The following is a 13,493-nucleotide window of genomic DNA, read 5'->3' as shown; positions in this document are numbered from 1 at the left end:
CTGCGCGGCTCGCTCGCTCGGGGAAGAGGGGGGAGTGGGTTCCGATCCTTGTGTTGGTCGTGTCTTGTCCTTGGGGTTCGATGGAGGGGGTGAGTTGGACGGGACCCCGGCTCCGGGACGGGAACCCGGGCGTGGACTTGTTGGACAAAAAAGTGATGTGTAGTCTAGTTATTCCCGTATGTGCGTGTGTGTGTGTGTGTGTGTGTGTGTGTGTGGGTGGGTGGGTGTCACGCCGTCGACCCGACTCCGCGCACACCCTGTTACTGTTTCTGGATCATTGTGTGTGTGTGTCCAGTTTCCGCCAGGTCGGTAAATTAGCACACCCTTTCGTTTCCACCTCCCTGGCCGCCCGCCCGTCGTCGGGATCACCCATTTCGCGACATCGGTTTGACCCCTTCGCCACCACTTCTCAATTTTCGTTACATTCGAGGGTGGGCGGGTGGTCCCTCCGCCTGTTTCGGGTCGGCCATCCCCGTTTGTTTGACAGGAACTGGTTTGTTTGATGGTCTTGGGGGTGGGTAGGCAGGCATGGGGGCAATGGGACTCGAGGTTGGCGGGTTCCTTGCAGCAGAAGGGTTCATTGTCTCGATCGAGTATGTTCTTCCCGCTCGTATCAAGGACCAGTCGGAAACTGGCCGCTACAGAAGCTAACCTCACCACGAGGATATCCATCTCCCCGTGGCGATCATTCCTCCTCCCCATAACTATCATACTGTGTAGTGGGTCCCATATAGGGGCGTGTCAACCACGTTCCACCGCACCGTTGACTCGCCTCGCTCAGCCGAGCTGTTTACCGTTGAACCACGGACGGGTTTGTTTGTTTTGTTTTGAGACACCATGCTCTCAGGGGAGGCATGACGCCGACGGTTGCACAGCGTTCCGGCTTGCAGCCCCGGGGGATCAGGTGATCCCCTTCGAGGTCGCCGGGGAGAGACCGGTTTTGGACTCGGGGCCGGCATCACAGGCGCCATCTCGCAGAGCACACCGTGTGGGCGGCACGGTAACCAAGGCGGGTGCCGTACACGGTAACTAACGGGGATGGAGTGCGAAGCTTGCCCGGAAGGAACGGGTCCCGGTTGGGGACGTTTAAATCAGGCAACGGCTTGTTCCATGATTTCGCGGACGGCGCGTTTGGAGCCCCGGGTCCCCGGGATGGCGTGCTTGGTCAGCCGCCGTGGAGGGTCGAGACAAACAAGATGTTGTCGTGCGGCTGAATTTTGTAGGCTTCTTCCCCCTCGAGCTCCCAGTCGGCGTCATTGATGAGCACCAGAATGCCAGGACGGCTGTGCAAGTCAGCATGCAGGCGGACGAAAACGGGGATGGGGGGACAAGACATACAGGTGGTCGTCTAGGACAAACAGGTCGACCCGGGGATCCTTCATGAGGTTCTTGCAGAGGTATTGAATAAGGAAGGCAATATTGGCCGGCTTGCCGCCGGCGTCGACGGCGGGAAGCGAGACAGAATGCCGGCGTTGGTCGTCGAAGAGCATCTCAAGACCGCCGCTGCGCAGGAATGTCAGCCAGTGTGTAAAAATAAAATTGGAATTTTGAGATGTGATAGGAGACCCCTGGAAGTGTGTCGCAGCGGGGTTTCGTTTGTTTGAAAAGGGCTCAGAAAAAAATGACTGACGAGAAGTCGACCACAATGGGGATTGCCGCCGACTCGGTTGCGTTTGACATGTTGAGAAAGGTGTCCGAAAAGTTTCGGGCAGATAGGCGAGTCAAGCGGGCTGGCGGCGGGTGAGATGTGTGTTGCTGGTTGTGGGATGTTATAAGTGAGCGTTGAGTGTGAAGAGGAGGGGCACGGAGAAGTGAGAATGCAGCGTTGCATGTGCGGCGTTGGGGGCTGTTGCCGCTGTCTCAGCGCCCAAAAGCGGGATCTGGGGATAAGAGTGGGCCCACCTGGCCGTGTAACGATTCGGTAATTTCTCGTATTTCAGTCGCACAGTTACTCCGTGACACCAAAACTCTTCCTCTGTAAAACAACGGACCAATCACACACGATAACCCCCTGCCTCTTGCCTTGTGAATGAGCGATGAGTGAGGGCAAGAGCGACAAGATGGTTGATGAAATGATCGAGAGTCGATACTTATCGGCAGGAGCAAACCGATATGCTGCTGCCGCCGACTGGGCCGAAGATGGAATCGTTGCATTTGGATCCGATTCCAACGTGTGTCTCTGGGACCCAACTGTAAGTTTGTTCCCCCCTTTCTCCTTGGACTCGAATAGTTCTGATAACATGTCCAGAATCCAAGAGGGATTTCACGTATATTGAGCGGGCACACCGCCCATGTGCGGGCCGTCGCCTTCTTGCCTCGTCGGAATGAAGGGGACAAAACCGTGGACTTGGTGACGGGCGGAGACGACAAGCAACTCCGGCTCTGGGAGGTAGACTCCAAGACGGGCGCCGCCTCGTGCGTTCAAACCGTCCAAGAACATACCGAACCGATAAACTGCATCGCTGCTCTTAAAGGCCCGGCTTCTGAGAATGCGGCGAGACAAATATTCGTCACCGGGGCTGCAGATGCCACAGTCAAGATCTGGACCCTCGAAGCTGGCCAAATTACCCTCCTCCAGACGATCAAGACCACTAAAAGGTATATGCCTCTAACCCTTGCGTTGAGTGCATTCGAAGAAGGGGGTGGACTCGTCCTGGCCGCCGCCGGGACTACCAACGCCGTCCAGATCTTCACAACCCCTGCGACAGACGGCAACTCAGGGGTCGAGTTCACCCTACAGGCTACGCTTCCAGGCCACGAGAACTGGATTCGCTCACTCGATTTTATCCGGGAGAAGTCTGAGAAGGGTAGCGACATCCTGCTTGCGTCGGCAAGCCAAGACAAGTACATCCGTCTCTGGCGCATTCACCAAGGCACAGCACTGTCGGCCCTGAACGCAGCAGGACTTGGGCTTTCAACCGATGCCCTCACACCCGGGAACAAAGCTCACAGGATAACTACCGGGGCCGCCGAATATTGCATAGTCTTTGAGGCCCTTCTTCTAGGCCACGAGGACTGGATATACAGCGCCCGATGGTCTCGTGCTGCTGATGGCAGGCTGCAGCTGCTGTCCGCCTCAGCCGACAACTCGTTGTCGATCTGGGAATCAGATACCGAATCCGGCATTTGGGTCACCGTCACTCGCCTTGGGGAGATCAGCCGAGAAAAAGGAGCAACAACAGCGACGGGCAGCATCGGCGGGTTCTGGACTGGCCTGTGGTCGCCCTCGGGCACAACCGTCATCACCCTCGGCCGCACAGGTAGCTGGCGGCAGTGGGACTACGATGCAGCAGAAGACATGTGGAAGCAAAGCTTCGCCATATCCGGTCACACCCGCGCCGTGACGGGCATCTCGTGGTCCCGCGACGGCCTCTACCTCCTCTCGACCAGCTCCGACCAGACGACCCGTCTCCACGCCGAATGGGCGCTCGACGCATCCAACTCCTGGCACGAGATGTCGCGCCCGCAAATACACGGCTACGACCTCAACTGTATCTCCGCCCTCGGACCGTCCTCCTTCGTCTCGGGTGCCGACGAGAAGCTCATGCGCGTCTTCACCGAGCCTAAAGCCGTCGCCCGCATGCTCAGCCGCCTCACCAACACGGCCCCTCCCGCCCCTGAAACCGAAGAGGCGCTCCCCGACGCGGCCAACATGCCAGCCCTCGGCCTCTCTAACAAAGCCGTCACCGCAATCGCCCCTGAAGAAAACCTCTCGGCAACCGCCGCCTCGAACCAAGCCACAGACCCCACCTCCGCCGACTCTGACCCAGCCACCCACACCCAAGCCTCTCCCCTTTCCGCTCTAGACCACCCTCCGCTTGAGGAGTCCCTCTCCCGGCACACGCTCTGGCCTGAGATCGAGAAGTTGTACGGGCACGGCTACGAGATCTCGTGCCTGGCCGCCAGCCACGACGGCACGCTAGTCGCGAGTGCCTGCCGCGCTAGTTCCTTGAACCACGCCGTCATCCGCCTATTCGAGACCCGTGGCTGGACCGAGCTGCGCCCGTCCCTACAGTCCCATACCCTTACTGTCGCACGTCTGCGCTTCTCGCGGGACGATCGGTACATCCTCAGTGTGGGGCGCGACCGGGCGTGGGCTGTCTGGGAGCGGGTGGTGGCGGGTGAGGCTGAGGGTGAGGGGAACGGGGGGTATAAGTTGGCACAGGCGAATGCCAAGGGCCATACGCGGATGTTGTTGGATGCGGCGTGGGCGCCGGTCGGTGATGATGGTGACGGCACGAGGGTGTTTGCCACGGCGGGGAGGGATAAGCTGGTCAAGGTGTGGGTTGGGAAAGGAGGCGAGGGAGGGCAGTTTGAGCTGGGCAAGGCGGTTACCGAGGAGCATCCTGTTACAGCGCTAGATTTTGTGCCCGAGGTGACGGAGGAGGGGCTGCTGCTGCTTGCCGTCGGCACGGAGGGTGGTAAGGTGTCTGTGCTGACGCTCAAGGTCAAGGATGGCGAGGTCGAGGTCGTGTCGACGCTGAATGTAGGCCCGGCACTGTCGTTGCCCAAGGCGGTGTTGCAGCTTGCGTGGCGGCCGACGAGGGAGGGACGCAAAGGGAGGGAGCTGGCGATCGCGGGCGAGGACGGGTCGGTCAGGATATATGCCTTCCCTGCGCTGTGAAACGAGGCAATGATGAATGAATAAAATGCATGTCTGGGTATGATAAAACGGCCCAGGGGGATAGATACATATTCAAATCCATGCTTTGTATTAGTTTATTACTGCCCAAAACGGGCTCTATCCCAATTATTCCTCAACGCCATGCCCTTTCATACGCATCCGTCATGCCATTATCCCCGGCTGTTGAGCGCGCTTCCTCCCATGCCAGTCCCAGTCGGCCGTATCACCTCTCCGGCCCGTATATACCGTCCTCGTCCCATCCCGTAACCCACGCATTACATAACAAGACATCCCACCCCCCTCCCCGTTTCCTCCATCTCCCACCACAACCCCCAATCCACCCCCTCCCCGATCACCAAACCCAAACCCAAAAACCCAGAAATCAAAGCTCCTTCACCGACTCCGCCGTCACCGCCGCCGCCGTGCCCACGACCGAGCTCAGCACGTGGCTCACCGCGCCCTTGGCCGTCGCCGCCGCCGCCGAGGGGTCGAACGCGTCGCCGTGCATGTAGAACCAGGCGCGGCTGATGATGAACTGCAGGTGCTGCGGGAGGTAGAGCACGGTGGCGATGAAGGTGAGGGAGAAGAGGAGGAAGAGGACGGAGTCTGTTGAGGGGGGACGGGTGGTGGTTAGTGGTTTGGTTGGTTTGGTTTGGTTTGGTTTGGTTCGTTGTTTCGGGGTGCTGGGTGGAGGGGTTGGTTGGGGGGGTAGAGAGGGGGTGTGGTTGTGTGGTTGCGTGGTGGGAGGGGGAGGAGGGTAAGGGGGGAAAGAGTCGAGGGTTCGGGGGGTTGGAGAGTAAGGGTACGGAGAGGAAGGAGAGGGACGGAGAAGGAGGGGAGGGCGTACAGAAGATGAATTTCTCGATCGGCGTGTAGATGTACACGCTGTAAGTCACCTCCAGCTGGTAGATCTTGAGCTGCAGCCACTTGCTGAAGGATTCGAGTTGGGAAGCCATCGTGGTTTAAAGGGGGTTTGTGCGAAAAGGGGGCGCGATGCGATGATGCCGTTCGAGGGGAGCGGTTATTTGTCGCTTGGGATTTTCGTAAAGTACGTCGAGGTCGGCTTGGTTATGCGCTCGTGTATACGGTTGAGTTGGTTGCTAAGAGGGTTTGTTCTTGAGACAGTCGCGGGATCAATTTCGTCGGTCGCGTTCAGGGTCAAGTTGACATCGAAATTCCAGCGAACCAGGGTCCGCGAGAGCGCAAATCAGACGAGCCTTGCCTGCCGAGCGGAAAGCTCGGGGGCGTTTTTATTGGGCAGTTTTAGCCCCACTCACAATTATGCAAGCCGTTTGGGAGCGCTCGGACTGGAAGCGGCAACATCCGGCATCCAAGCACTGAGCACTGACGGCAACACCACAGCTCCCTCGACGACATGACTTGAGATGCCCACGCTATGCTCCGGCCCCTTTTAAGCCTGAGCGCTCTGCTACGCCCCGCAGGCACTCTCTGCGGTCGTCATGGCGTCGCTTCAAGCTTGGAGCTGAGAAGCAGCTTCTCGACCTCATCCGTCGCCAACCTCAAGCAGCTCCCTCCGCGACCCAAGCACCCTCCCGAGTCCGACATTGAAGAGTCCTACCTCAAAGGGAGCGGACCCGGCGGTCAGAAAATCGTACGCACCACCCCAGCCCCCATCCCCCTCTCCACCCACCAAACCACCCCATCAAACAACCCAACCCACTAACCCCCCGCCTTCTCCCAAACAAACAGAATAAAACCAACTCAGCCGTCCAACTCAAACACCTCCCCACGGGACTCGTCGTGAAGTCGCAAGCGACACGGTCACGGACACAAAACCGCAAGATCGCGCGCGACCTGCTAGCGCTGAAGCTGGACGAGCTGGCCAACGGGGCACAATCGCGGACGGCGATCGTCGGCGACACCAAGAAGAAGCGGGCGGCGAGCAAGGCCAAGAAGAGCCGGCGCAAGTACCGGAAGCTGGCGGGTGCCGAGGGTGAGGGTGAGGGGGAGAGGGAGGTTGAGAGTGGCGAGGGTGAGGGTGAGGGGGAGAGGGAGGTTGAGAGTGGCGAGGGTGAGGGTGAGGGGGAGAGGGAGGTTGAGAGTGGTGAGGGCGAGGGTGAAAATGAAGGTGAGGGTGGGCTTGAGGGCGAGGTTGAGGTCGAGGTCGACGTTGATGGCGAGGCGAGAGAGGGTCAGGGACAACGAATTGAGAGTTCTACTGGGGCCGAGGAGGAGATAGAACAACGAGAGAATGGCGAAGGGGCAAAGGAAGAGGGGGAAAAGGCAGGAGAGGCGGAAACGGAACCGAACACAAAAGTAGAAGGGGACGAAGGTATAGAGGCTGACAATATGAGTAGTGGGAGGTGATGATACCCAAGGGACCGGCAAAGAGGGAGCGCAAGCTGCAAGTAGAAGCAACGGCAGAAAATGCACTTGAGGAAACGGACGGGTTATATAAACGGCGCAAGCTTTGGTAGGCCAACAAACCGCAGATAATCCCAGCTCGAAAACAACTACAATGACGAATAAACGCAAGATTCTTAAGACGACCAACTACGAACGAGACGTAATCACCACAGGCGCGGTAACAGAATGTATCATCAAGCTTGGCCTACTTGTCCGCGCCGCCCCATGCACGCGCCAGCTCGCCCAGGAAACAAAGGCCCTCGTGCGTCCACATGTGCCAAACGGAGAATGCTAGATGCCCACCAATCCCTGACCAGGGTCAAAACTTTTGTAAGATATGAGACACGCCCAGGACACACGCGCTCGGCGCCGAGGTCTTCCGTAGCGCCGCCGGCCTTGCCTGGCGACAATCCGGGAAGCTGCCCAAGTTCTGCGCTGCACGAACGGTAAGCCGATGCTCCCACTCGACAAATAGCAGTATGATTTCTTACCTTAGAAGCACTTGCGGTGCACGATCGAGGGGCCGCTCTCGTCGTACTCCTGCTTCGAGATCCACATCTGCTGGAAGGTGGAGAGGGAGGCGAGAATGGAACCACCGATCCAGACGGAGTACTTGCGCTCGGGAGGAGCAATGATCTTGACCTTCATGGACGAGGGAGCAAGAGCAGTGATCTCCTTCTGCATACGGTCCGAGAGACCAGGGTACATGGTGGTACCACCAGACTAAACGCTTGTCAGCTGTGTTTTCATGTCGGGGACTTTGTAGCATTCGACTCACCATGACGATGTTGCCGTACAGGTCCTTCCTGACGTCAACGTCGCACTTCATGATGGAGTTGAAAGTGGTGACGTGGATGCCGCCGCTCTCAAGGCCGAGGACGGAGGGCTGGAAGAGGGCCTCGGGAGCACGGAAGCGCTCGTTGCCGATGGTGATGACCTGACCGTCGGGCAGCTCGTACGACTTCTCCAGGCTGGAGCTCTGAGCCGCGGTCTGGATCTCCTGCTCGAAGTCGAGGGCGACGTAGCAGAGCTTCTCCTTGATGTCACGGACGATTTCACGCTCGGCCGTGGTGGAGAAGGTGTAGCCGCGCTCAGCCAAGATCTTCATCAGGTAGTCCGTCAGGTCACGGCCGGCCATGTCGACACGGGCAATGGCGTGCGGCAGCGAGAAACCCTCGTAGATGGGCACGACGTGGGTGACACCGTCACCGGAGTCGAGCACGATACCGGTGGTACGACCGGAGGCGTACAGCGACAGGACGGCCTGGATGGAGACGTAGAAGGCGGGGGCGTTGAAGGTCTCGAAGACGATCTGCGTCATCTTCTCGCGGTTGCTCTTGGGGTTGATGGGAGCCTCGGTCAGGAGGACGGGGTGCTCCTCGGGGGCAACACGGAGCTCGTTGTAGAAGGTGTGATGCCAGATCTTCTCCATGTCGTCCCAGTTGGTGACGACACCGTGCTCGATGGGGTAGCGCAGCGTCAGGATACCACGCTTGGATTGCGCCTCATCACCGACGTACGAGTCCTTCTGCCCCATACCGATCATGATGCTAGCGGCGTGTTAGTCGGCGACCCAATATCGCAGAAATATCGGAACTAAGCCTACCCATGGTGACGGGGACGACCGACAATAGACGCTAAACAGCGCTGTTAGCTTGTTTGTTTATTCCAACGAGCATCCGGAGCTCGGCTTATCGCCGATCGGGGCCGGAACCGGGGCTGGGAGACTTACGGAAAACAGCGCGGGGCGCATCATCACCGGCGAAACCGGCCTTGCACATACCGGAGCTACTCGCATGTCAGCTCCGTCCATCCAAATACCTCTTGTGTGAAGCTATCGTCGACCGGGCGATGGGCTCGCTGGGCGGGACGAGTGGGCCGTCGCTGACGCTGTTCCGCCCGCGGTCGCCGAGTCGGTGAGATGAGGGGGGGAAGGGGCGGGCTTACCCATTGTCGATGACGAGGGCAGCAACTTCTTCTACAGCACGAAATCCCGGTCAGTAACTCTCAACATGATGCAATGCGCGCGATCCCCCGATGGGGCCCGACCAAAAGAGGTCGGGTTTCGGAGATCGGGAGCTGTCAAACTTACCCTCCATTTTGGCGGTTGGAAAGGTGTAAAAAGTAAAGGGGAAGAATTAATTATTGAGCTCGTGCGATCTCGGGATCGGCTGGGGAAGTCGTGATGGTATCTGTTGCGAAGCACGCAGCAGAGGTAAGAAGAAGAGATGGCTTGAGTCGCGGCGCGAGGTTGGAAAAGGGAGGTGAATTTAAGGTCAGTGCTTGGGTTGGCGTGGGTTGAGAGAGGGGGATATGTGTGCGGGTGGAGGAAGGAAAGCCTTGGGGTCCCTGCGCCCCATGTCCCTCAGATGGAAAGCTGGACAGTTTGTGGGGCAGCAAGAACAGTGGTGGGCGGTGTGGGAGCTGGTGGGGTGTGTCAGGGGGCGGACGGAGCTGCCTGATTGGCAGAGATTAGAGATTCACCTGCCGCTTTTACGCTGACGGCCTGATGAAAGCGAGGTTGGTTGGCTTGCGGGTTGGCCACAAGCTTTCGTAACTCGCTGTGGCTGGGATCTAACAAAGAAATTCCACGTCAAAAAACATACCTGCCCTCCCGCCTGAGCAAGGAACACTGGGACAGGCAGCGGGAAACGGGAAACGGCAAGCCCTTGCTGTGTACATCATTCGCCAAGGCATCACCGCATCGCATCTCTGCCCAGTTCATCAACCGCCAGACAGTACGTGGCACGACAGCTACGGTGCAGAAACGCTGAACATCAGACCTCTTGGCAAGGCGTCGCCACATAGCAGGGGGGAACTGCGAGGTCCTGGCACGGTGCGCGTTCTCAATGTCAAGCGGGAGAGAGCTGACGTTGCCCCGGCCTTTCAACGGTTTCAACGGCCATCACGATGGTACAACAGCTGATATTGTGACAAAGAGAACGCATCACCAACTCTTTGCCAAGCAGGCACCGTTTGCTATTCTCGGGTGGAATCTTTGATGCGGGTGTTTATCTCAGTAGCCTGCCGAGTGTACGTACGCTGCTGGGCAGGTGTTGAACACGAAACAGTAGTTCAGACGATAGCCTTGAATTTTATACCAGCCTGAAGCCGGATGCCATGCAGAGCACGACCGGAGACTATGCGGCTCCTGCGCGGGCAAATATCGTCCGAAGTTCCTCCACGCCGGCAGAAAAAGGGGCTGACGTATCGGTCTAGGCAGTGGCATCAGGGGCCATGCTCCACCTCCAAAAGCAGTTCGGGCGATCCGAAATCTCGCCATTTCCGGTCTATTAAAGGCCGGATATTGCCCCGGTGGTGATTGACACGCGCCTTGGCTTTTGAGCCCATGGAGTTAGCCGTCACAAGTCCTCCATGTCCCCAATGTTGAAAACTGACAAATTACCCCACGGCCTGCCATTTATCAGAAGCTCTGGCCAAAAAGATTTTGACAAGAGCGGCGAGGAGGGGCAAGTGGGGCAATTATTCCTCCTTGGCTTTGGAGGGGTAAAGCACAGACCATAAGAAAGCGTCAAGATCGCCGAGGTCCAACATCAAGCCTGTGCAAAAACCGTAAATCTTTCGGTCTGTTTCTTTTTGCGAACGTAGATATGGAGTACAAAAATAGCATCTGCTTACTCCCCCCTCATCTTCCCTCTTCCCCCAGCCCAAGACGCGGCTGGGAAAAGATGCCAAGGGAGTCACGTGACACTTGGACTAGCCTGTTTCGGATAGAAATTTCCTGAAGGTTCGCGAGCGCAAGGGCAGAATCGCGAACTCTTGGCCGCGATGGGAAGACTAAGCAAGCAAATCTCAGTCTACACTTTCTCAACTTCCTAACAAAAGAGCCCTCGCGAATATTGAAATATTAGCCGTACCATTCCTCCGCATACTCGTCGAGGAAGATAAAGTAATATTATCCACGAAACTGGACAAAGAAAGTTAACCACCGCCGATCCAACTCCAAACCTCAACCCCTCCAAAATGGAAAGAAACCTCAACAGCCTGCTCAAATGGAGCATCGAGAACACGGTTCCGTCTCAGGCCCCGGCCGCTAACGGCGCCAACGGCACCAACGGTACCAACGGCACAACAGCCGTAACAACCCACTCAAGCGACACCACCACCCCGACAACCCCCGCCGCCACCGCAGCCACCACCCCTAGCCAGACCAACGGAACCACTAGCGCAGCGGCCGCGAGCAGCAAGCTCAACCCGGAGATCATCTCAGCACTATTCGGCGGGCCGTCCGAGGCGGAGCTGATGCGGGCGGCGATGGAGGTGCTGACGGACGAGACGGCGACGCCGGACAACCGGCTGATCGCGTTCGACAACTTGGAGCAGCTGATCGAGTCGCTGGACAACGCCAACAACCTGGAGCCGCTGGGCCTGTGGGCGCCGCTGCTGGGGCTGCTGGCGCACGGCGAGGCCGACATGCGCCGCATGGCCGCCTGGTGCGTCGGCACCGCCGTCCAGAACAACGCCCGCACCCAGGAGCGCCTGCTCGCCGAGGGCGGCGTGCCCATCCTGGTGGCGCTGGCTACCCGTGAGGGTGAGGATGTGGCTGTTCGCCGCAAGGCTATCTTTGCCCTGAGCTCGGCCGTGCGGAATTGCCAGCCGGCGATGGATGCTGCCGCGGCGGAGTTGAGCGCGCATGGGAAGGGGGATAAGGTGGATGCCGGGGATATGGACGCGGTGGATGGGGTGATTGAGTGGTTGAGGGGGAAGGTGAACGGTGCGGTAGCGGCGTGAAAACGTTCCATGATATTGAGATCAGAGATCAATCAGCATCGTCGCGAAGAGCGGGGGTAGAGTGGGTGGCATTTTTCTGCATGGTCGGCGTTCGGGATAGCTTTTGGCATTGAAGACATGATCTGGACGGGTCTCATGACGGATTAGAAAAGGGATATAGAGCAATACGAAAGAAGGAACGGCCGTCTACATTCGTTGGAACGATGCGTTCTCCCTGTGATGTTACAAGTATACACAAATGGTATTGTACAGGCAAACCTACGCCCCTCTAGTTCTAGACGTCCCCGTAAAATGGCACACCGAACGACTGTAGGAGTAGCCGTGCCTGTCTATCCGAAGTCGCCGACGTCTTGATGAACACCTTGCAGCCGGGCAACATCTTGGCCGGATACATCTACCACGCTGTTAGTTCATACCATCCCTAACCAGCGAACCAGTTCTTCACTTACCCAGTAGTTGGCCTCCACCTCTGGAAACAGCTTGACCTCGTCCGGCGAGAGACCAAACGCCAAGTTGCCCGCCCTATCACCCGTCGTCGCTATTTTCCCATCCGTCAGCAAAAAACCACCATCTCCAAGCCCCCGCAGCAGCAAAACTCACCCCGAATCCCCCTCCAATCCTTGATCCTCGGGAAGACCAAATGCACACACCGATCCAGAAACTCATACGCGGCATTCCCGTAAACGGTCGATTTAACACCGGCGCGGTCGCCAATCTTAATCCCCCACTGAGCAACATTGCTCTTGGTCTTCGTAATATCGGGCGTGGTCCCCGTCAGCGACAGCACGACGCTGCGGGCAACCAACAGGTGGTCCGGGTCCTTGATAGCGGCGGGCACGTAGGTGGAGATGGTGACCTCGGTGATCTCGGGGATGTTGTTGAAGGTGACGTCGCGCTCGATCAGCGGCAGCACGGCGCTCCCGCGGGGCCCGCGCAGCGCGCGGTTCTTGTGGTAGGGCGACGAGCCGTCCCACCCGCGCAGCCGCGCGGGGCTCTCCTTCTGCGGCGTGCCCGGCGGCACGTGCGTGTAGGCGAGCGTCATGAGGTCCGAGGCGATCGTCGACTGGTAGGTCTGCTTGAGCCGCGGCATGTTGAAGGGCCCCGGCACGAAGTCACGCGCGATCGGGTCGGAGGCGGGAGGCGACTGGACGGGGTGGAGAGGGCCGCGGTTGTACTTTGGGGGGTGGAACTGGTATCTGAGAGGTGGTGTTTGGTTTAGTGGTGTTTGAGAGGGCCGTGGGGAGGGGGAGAAGTGCCATTTCTTACCTTCCGCTAGGCAGCCTAACCTTCCTGTCGGCGGCACGCTTCCATGGCCTAAACTCCTTCTTTTCGTCCGGGCCTAATTGCGGTGCTGTGAGCGTCGAGTCTTCGAGGTCGCTCAAGTCGGCTTGCGACGAGGCACATCGTATCGACCCGGCCGTGTAAGTCTGGCGTGATAATTGGGAAAGGGGAAGGCTACGAGCCGGTCTCGATAACCCACGGAGGCTCGCCATTGTGATATGCGCGGTAGGACTGGAGTGGCCGACACGCGGAGCTTCAACCAAACCTCCAAGACGGTTTCGAGATTCAACGGGAAAATTTCCGGGTCAAAACTGCACGGACTGAATTTAGGGAAGGGTTAGGGTTATCATTGAACTCGCCTCCCACCACCACCACCACACTGACATCAACTCGGAAATGTCGTAAAACATCAATTGATCCCTCTACTTTTTGAACGCCGCTGACCAGACAAATAACAAAACAAAACAAC

General features: G+C 58.3%; 8 protein-coding genes across 8 annotated transcripts; 4 read left to right on the top strand and 4 right to left on the bottom strand.

Annotated features, from left to right (window-relative positions):
• Positions 1-410: 410 nt before the first annotated feature.
• B0H64DRAFT_113353 (uncharacterized protein) lies at positions 411-1,099 on the top strand. Its single transcript, XM_062797829.1, has one exon. It carries the CDS (start codon positions 503-505, stop codon positions 1,031-1,033), a length of 531 nt encoding a protein of 176 aa, XP_062660428.1. The 5' UTR covers positions 411-502; the 3' UTR covers positions 1,034-1,099.
• Positions 1,100-1,770, bottom strand: B0H64DRAFT_113352 (ubiquitin-related modifier 1). The gene is made up of 3 exons (XM_062797828.1): positions 1,631-1,770; positions 1,339-1,503; positions 1,100-1,283 (listed from the first exon to the last, which is right to left on the bottom strand). The coding sequence occupies exons 1-3, from the start codon at positions 1,678-1,680 to the stop codon at positions 1,166-1,168; spliced, it is 333 nt and encodes a 110-aa protein (XP_062660427.1). The 5' UTR covers positions 1,681-1,770; the 3' UTR covers positions 1,100-1,165.
• A 175-nt stretch (positions 1,771-1,945) lies between these two features.
• B0H64DRAFT_338462 (WD40-repeat-containing domain protein) lies at positions 1,946-4,687 on the top strand. Its single transcript, XM_062801181.1, has 2 exons — positions 1,946-2,192; positions 2,249-4,687. The coding sequence occupies exons 1-2, from the start codon at positions 2,037-2,039 to the stop codon at positions 4,622-4,624; spliced, it is 2,532 nt and encodes an 843-aa protein (XP_062660426.1). The 5' UTR covers positions 1,946-2,036; the 3' UTR covers positions 4,625-4,687.
• Positions 4,688-4,927: 240 nt separating this feature from the next.
• B0H64DRAFT_430948 (uncharacterized protein) lies at positions 4,928-5,837 on the bottom strand. Its single transcript, XM_062805944.1, has 2 exons — positions 5,472-5,837; positions 4,928-5,230 (listed from the first exon to the last, which is right to left on the bottom strand). Exons 1-2 carry the CDS (start codon positions 5,578-5,580, stop codon positions 5,007-5,009), a joined length of 333 nt encoding a protein of 110 aa, XP_062660425.1. The 5' UTR covers positions 5,581-5,837; the 3' UTR covers positions 4,928-5,006.
• A 115-nt stretch (positions 5,838-5,952) lies between these two features.
• Positions 5,953-6,590, top strand: B0H64DRAFT_338460 (RF-1 domain-containing protein; the record flags this gene model as incomplete). Its single annotated transcript, XM_062801180.1, has 2 exons — positions 5,953-6,236; positions 6,335-6,590. Coding segments are annotated over exons 1-2 (471 nt in total), but the record flags the coding sequence as incomplete, so codon positions are not given.
• A 766-nt stretch (positions 6,591-7,356) lies between these two features.
• B0H64DRAFT_113315 (actin) lies at positions 7,357-8,591 on the bottom strand. The gene is made up of 3 exons (XM_062797827.1): positions 7,770-8,591; positions 7,483-7,714; positions 7,357-7,426 (listed from the first exon to the last, which is right to left on the bottom strand). The coding sequence occupies exons 1-2, from the start codon at positions 8,535-8,537 to the stop codon at positions 7,484-7,486; spliced, it is 999 nt and encodes a 332-aa protein (XP_062660423.1). The 5' UTR covers positions 8,538-8,591; the 3' UTR covers positions 7,357-7,426; position 7,483.
• Positions 8,592-10,777: 2,186 nt separating this feature from the next.
• B0H64DRAFT_390692 (Hsp70 nucleotide exchange factor FES1) lies at positions 10,778-11,953 on the top strand. Its single transcript, XM_062803419.1, has one exon. It carries the CDS (start codon positions 10,976-10,978, stop codon positions 11,741-11,743), a length of 768 nt encoding a protein of 255 aa, XP_062660422.1. The 5' UTR covers positions 10,778-10,975; the 3' UTR covers positions 11,744-11,953.
• Positions 11,954-13,289, bottom strand: B0H64DRAFT_390690 (ribosomal protein L5 domain-containing protein). Its single transcript, XM_062803418.1, has 4 exons — positions 13,010-13,289; positions 12,344-12,939; positions 12,193-12,281; positions 11,954-12,137 (listed from the first exon to the last, which is right to left on the bottom strand). Exons 1-4 carry the CDS (start codon positions 13,234-13,236, stop codon positions 12,018-12,020), a joined length of 1,032 nt encoding a protein of 343 aa, XP_062660421.1. The 5' UTR covers positions 13,237-13,289; the 3' UTR covers positions 11,954-12,017.
• Positions 13,290-13,493: the final 204 nt, after the last annotated feature.

This window comes from Chaetomium fimeti, assembly GCF_033439085.1.
Source record: "Chaetomium fimeti strain CBS 168.71 chromosome Unknown B0H64scaffold_3, whole genome shotgun sequence".
NCBI classification, from domain to species: Eukaryota; Fungi; Ascomycota; class Sordariomycetes; order Sordariales; family Chaetomiaceae; genus Chaetomium; species Chaetomium fimeti.
This window is presented reverse-complemented; position numbering and strand designations above follow the sequence as displayed.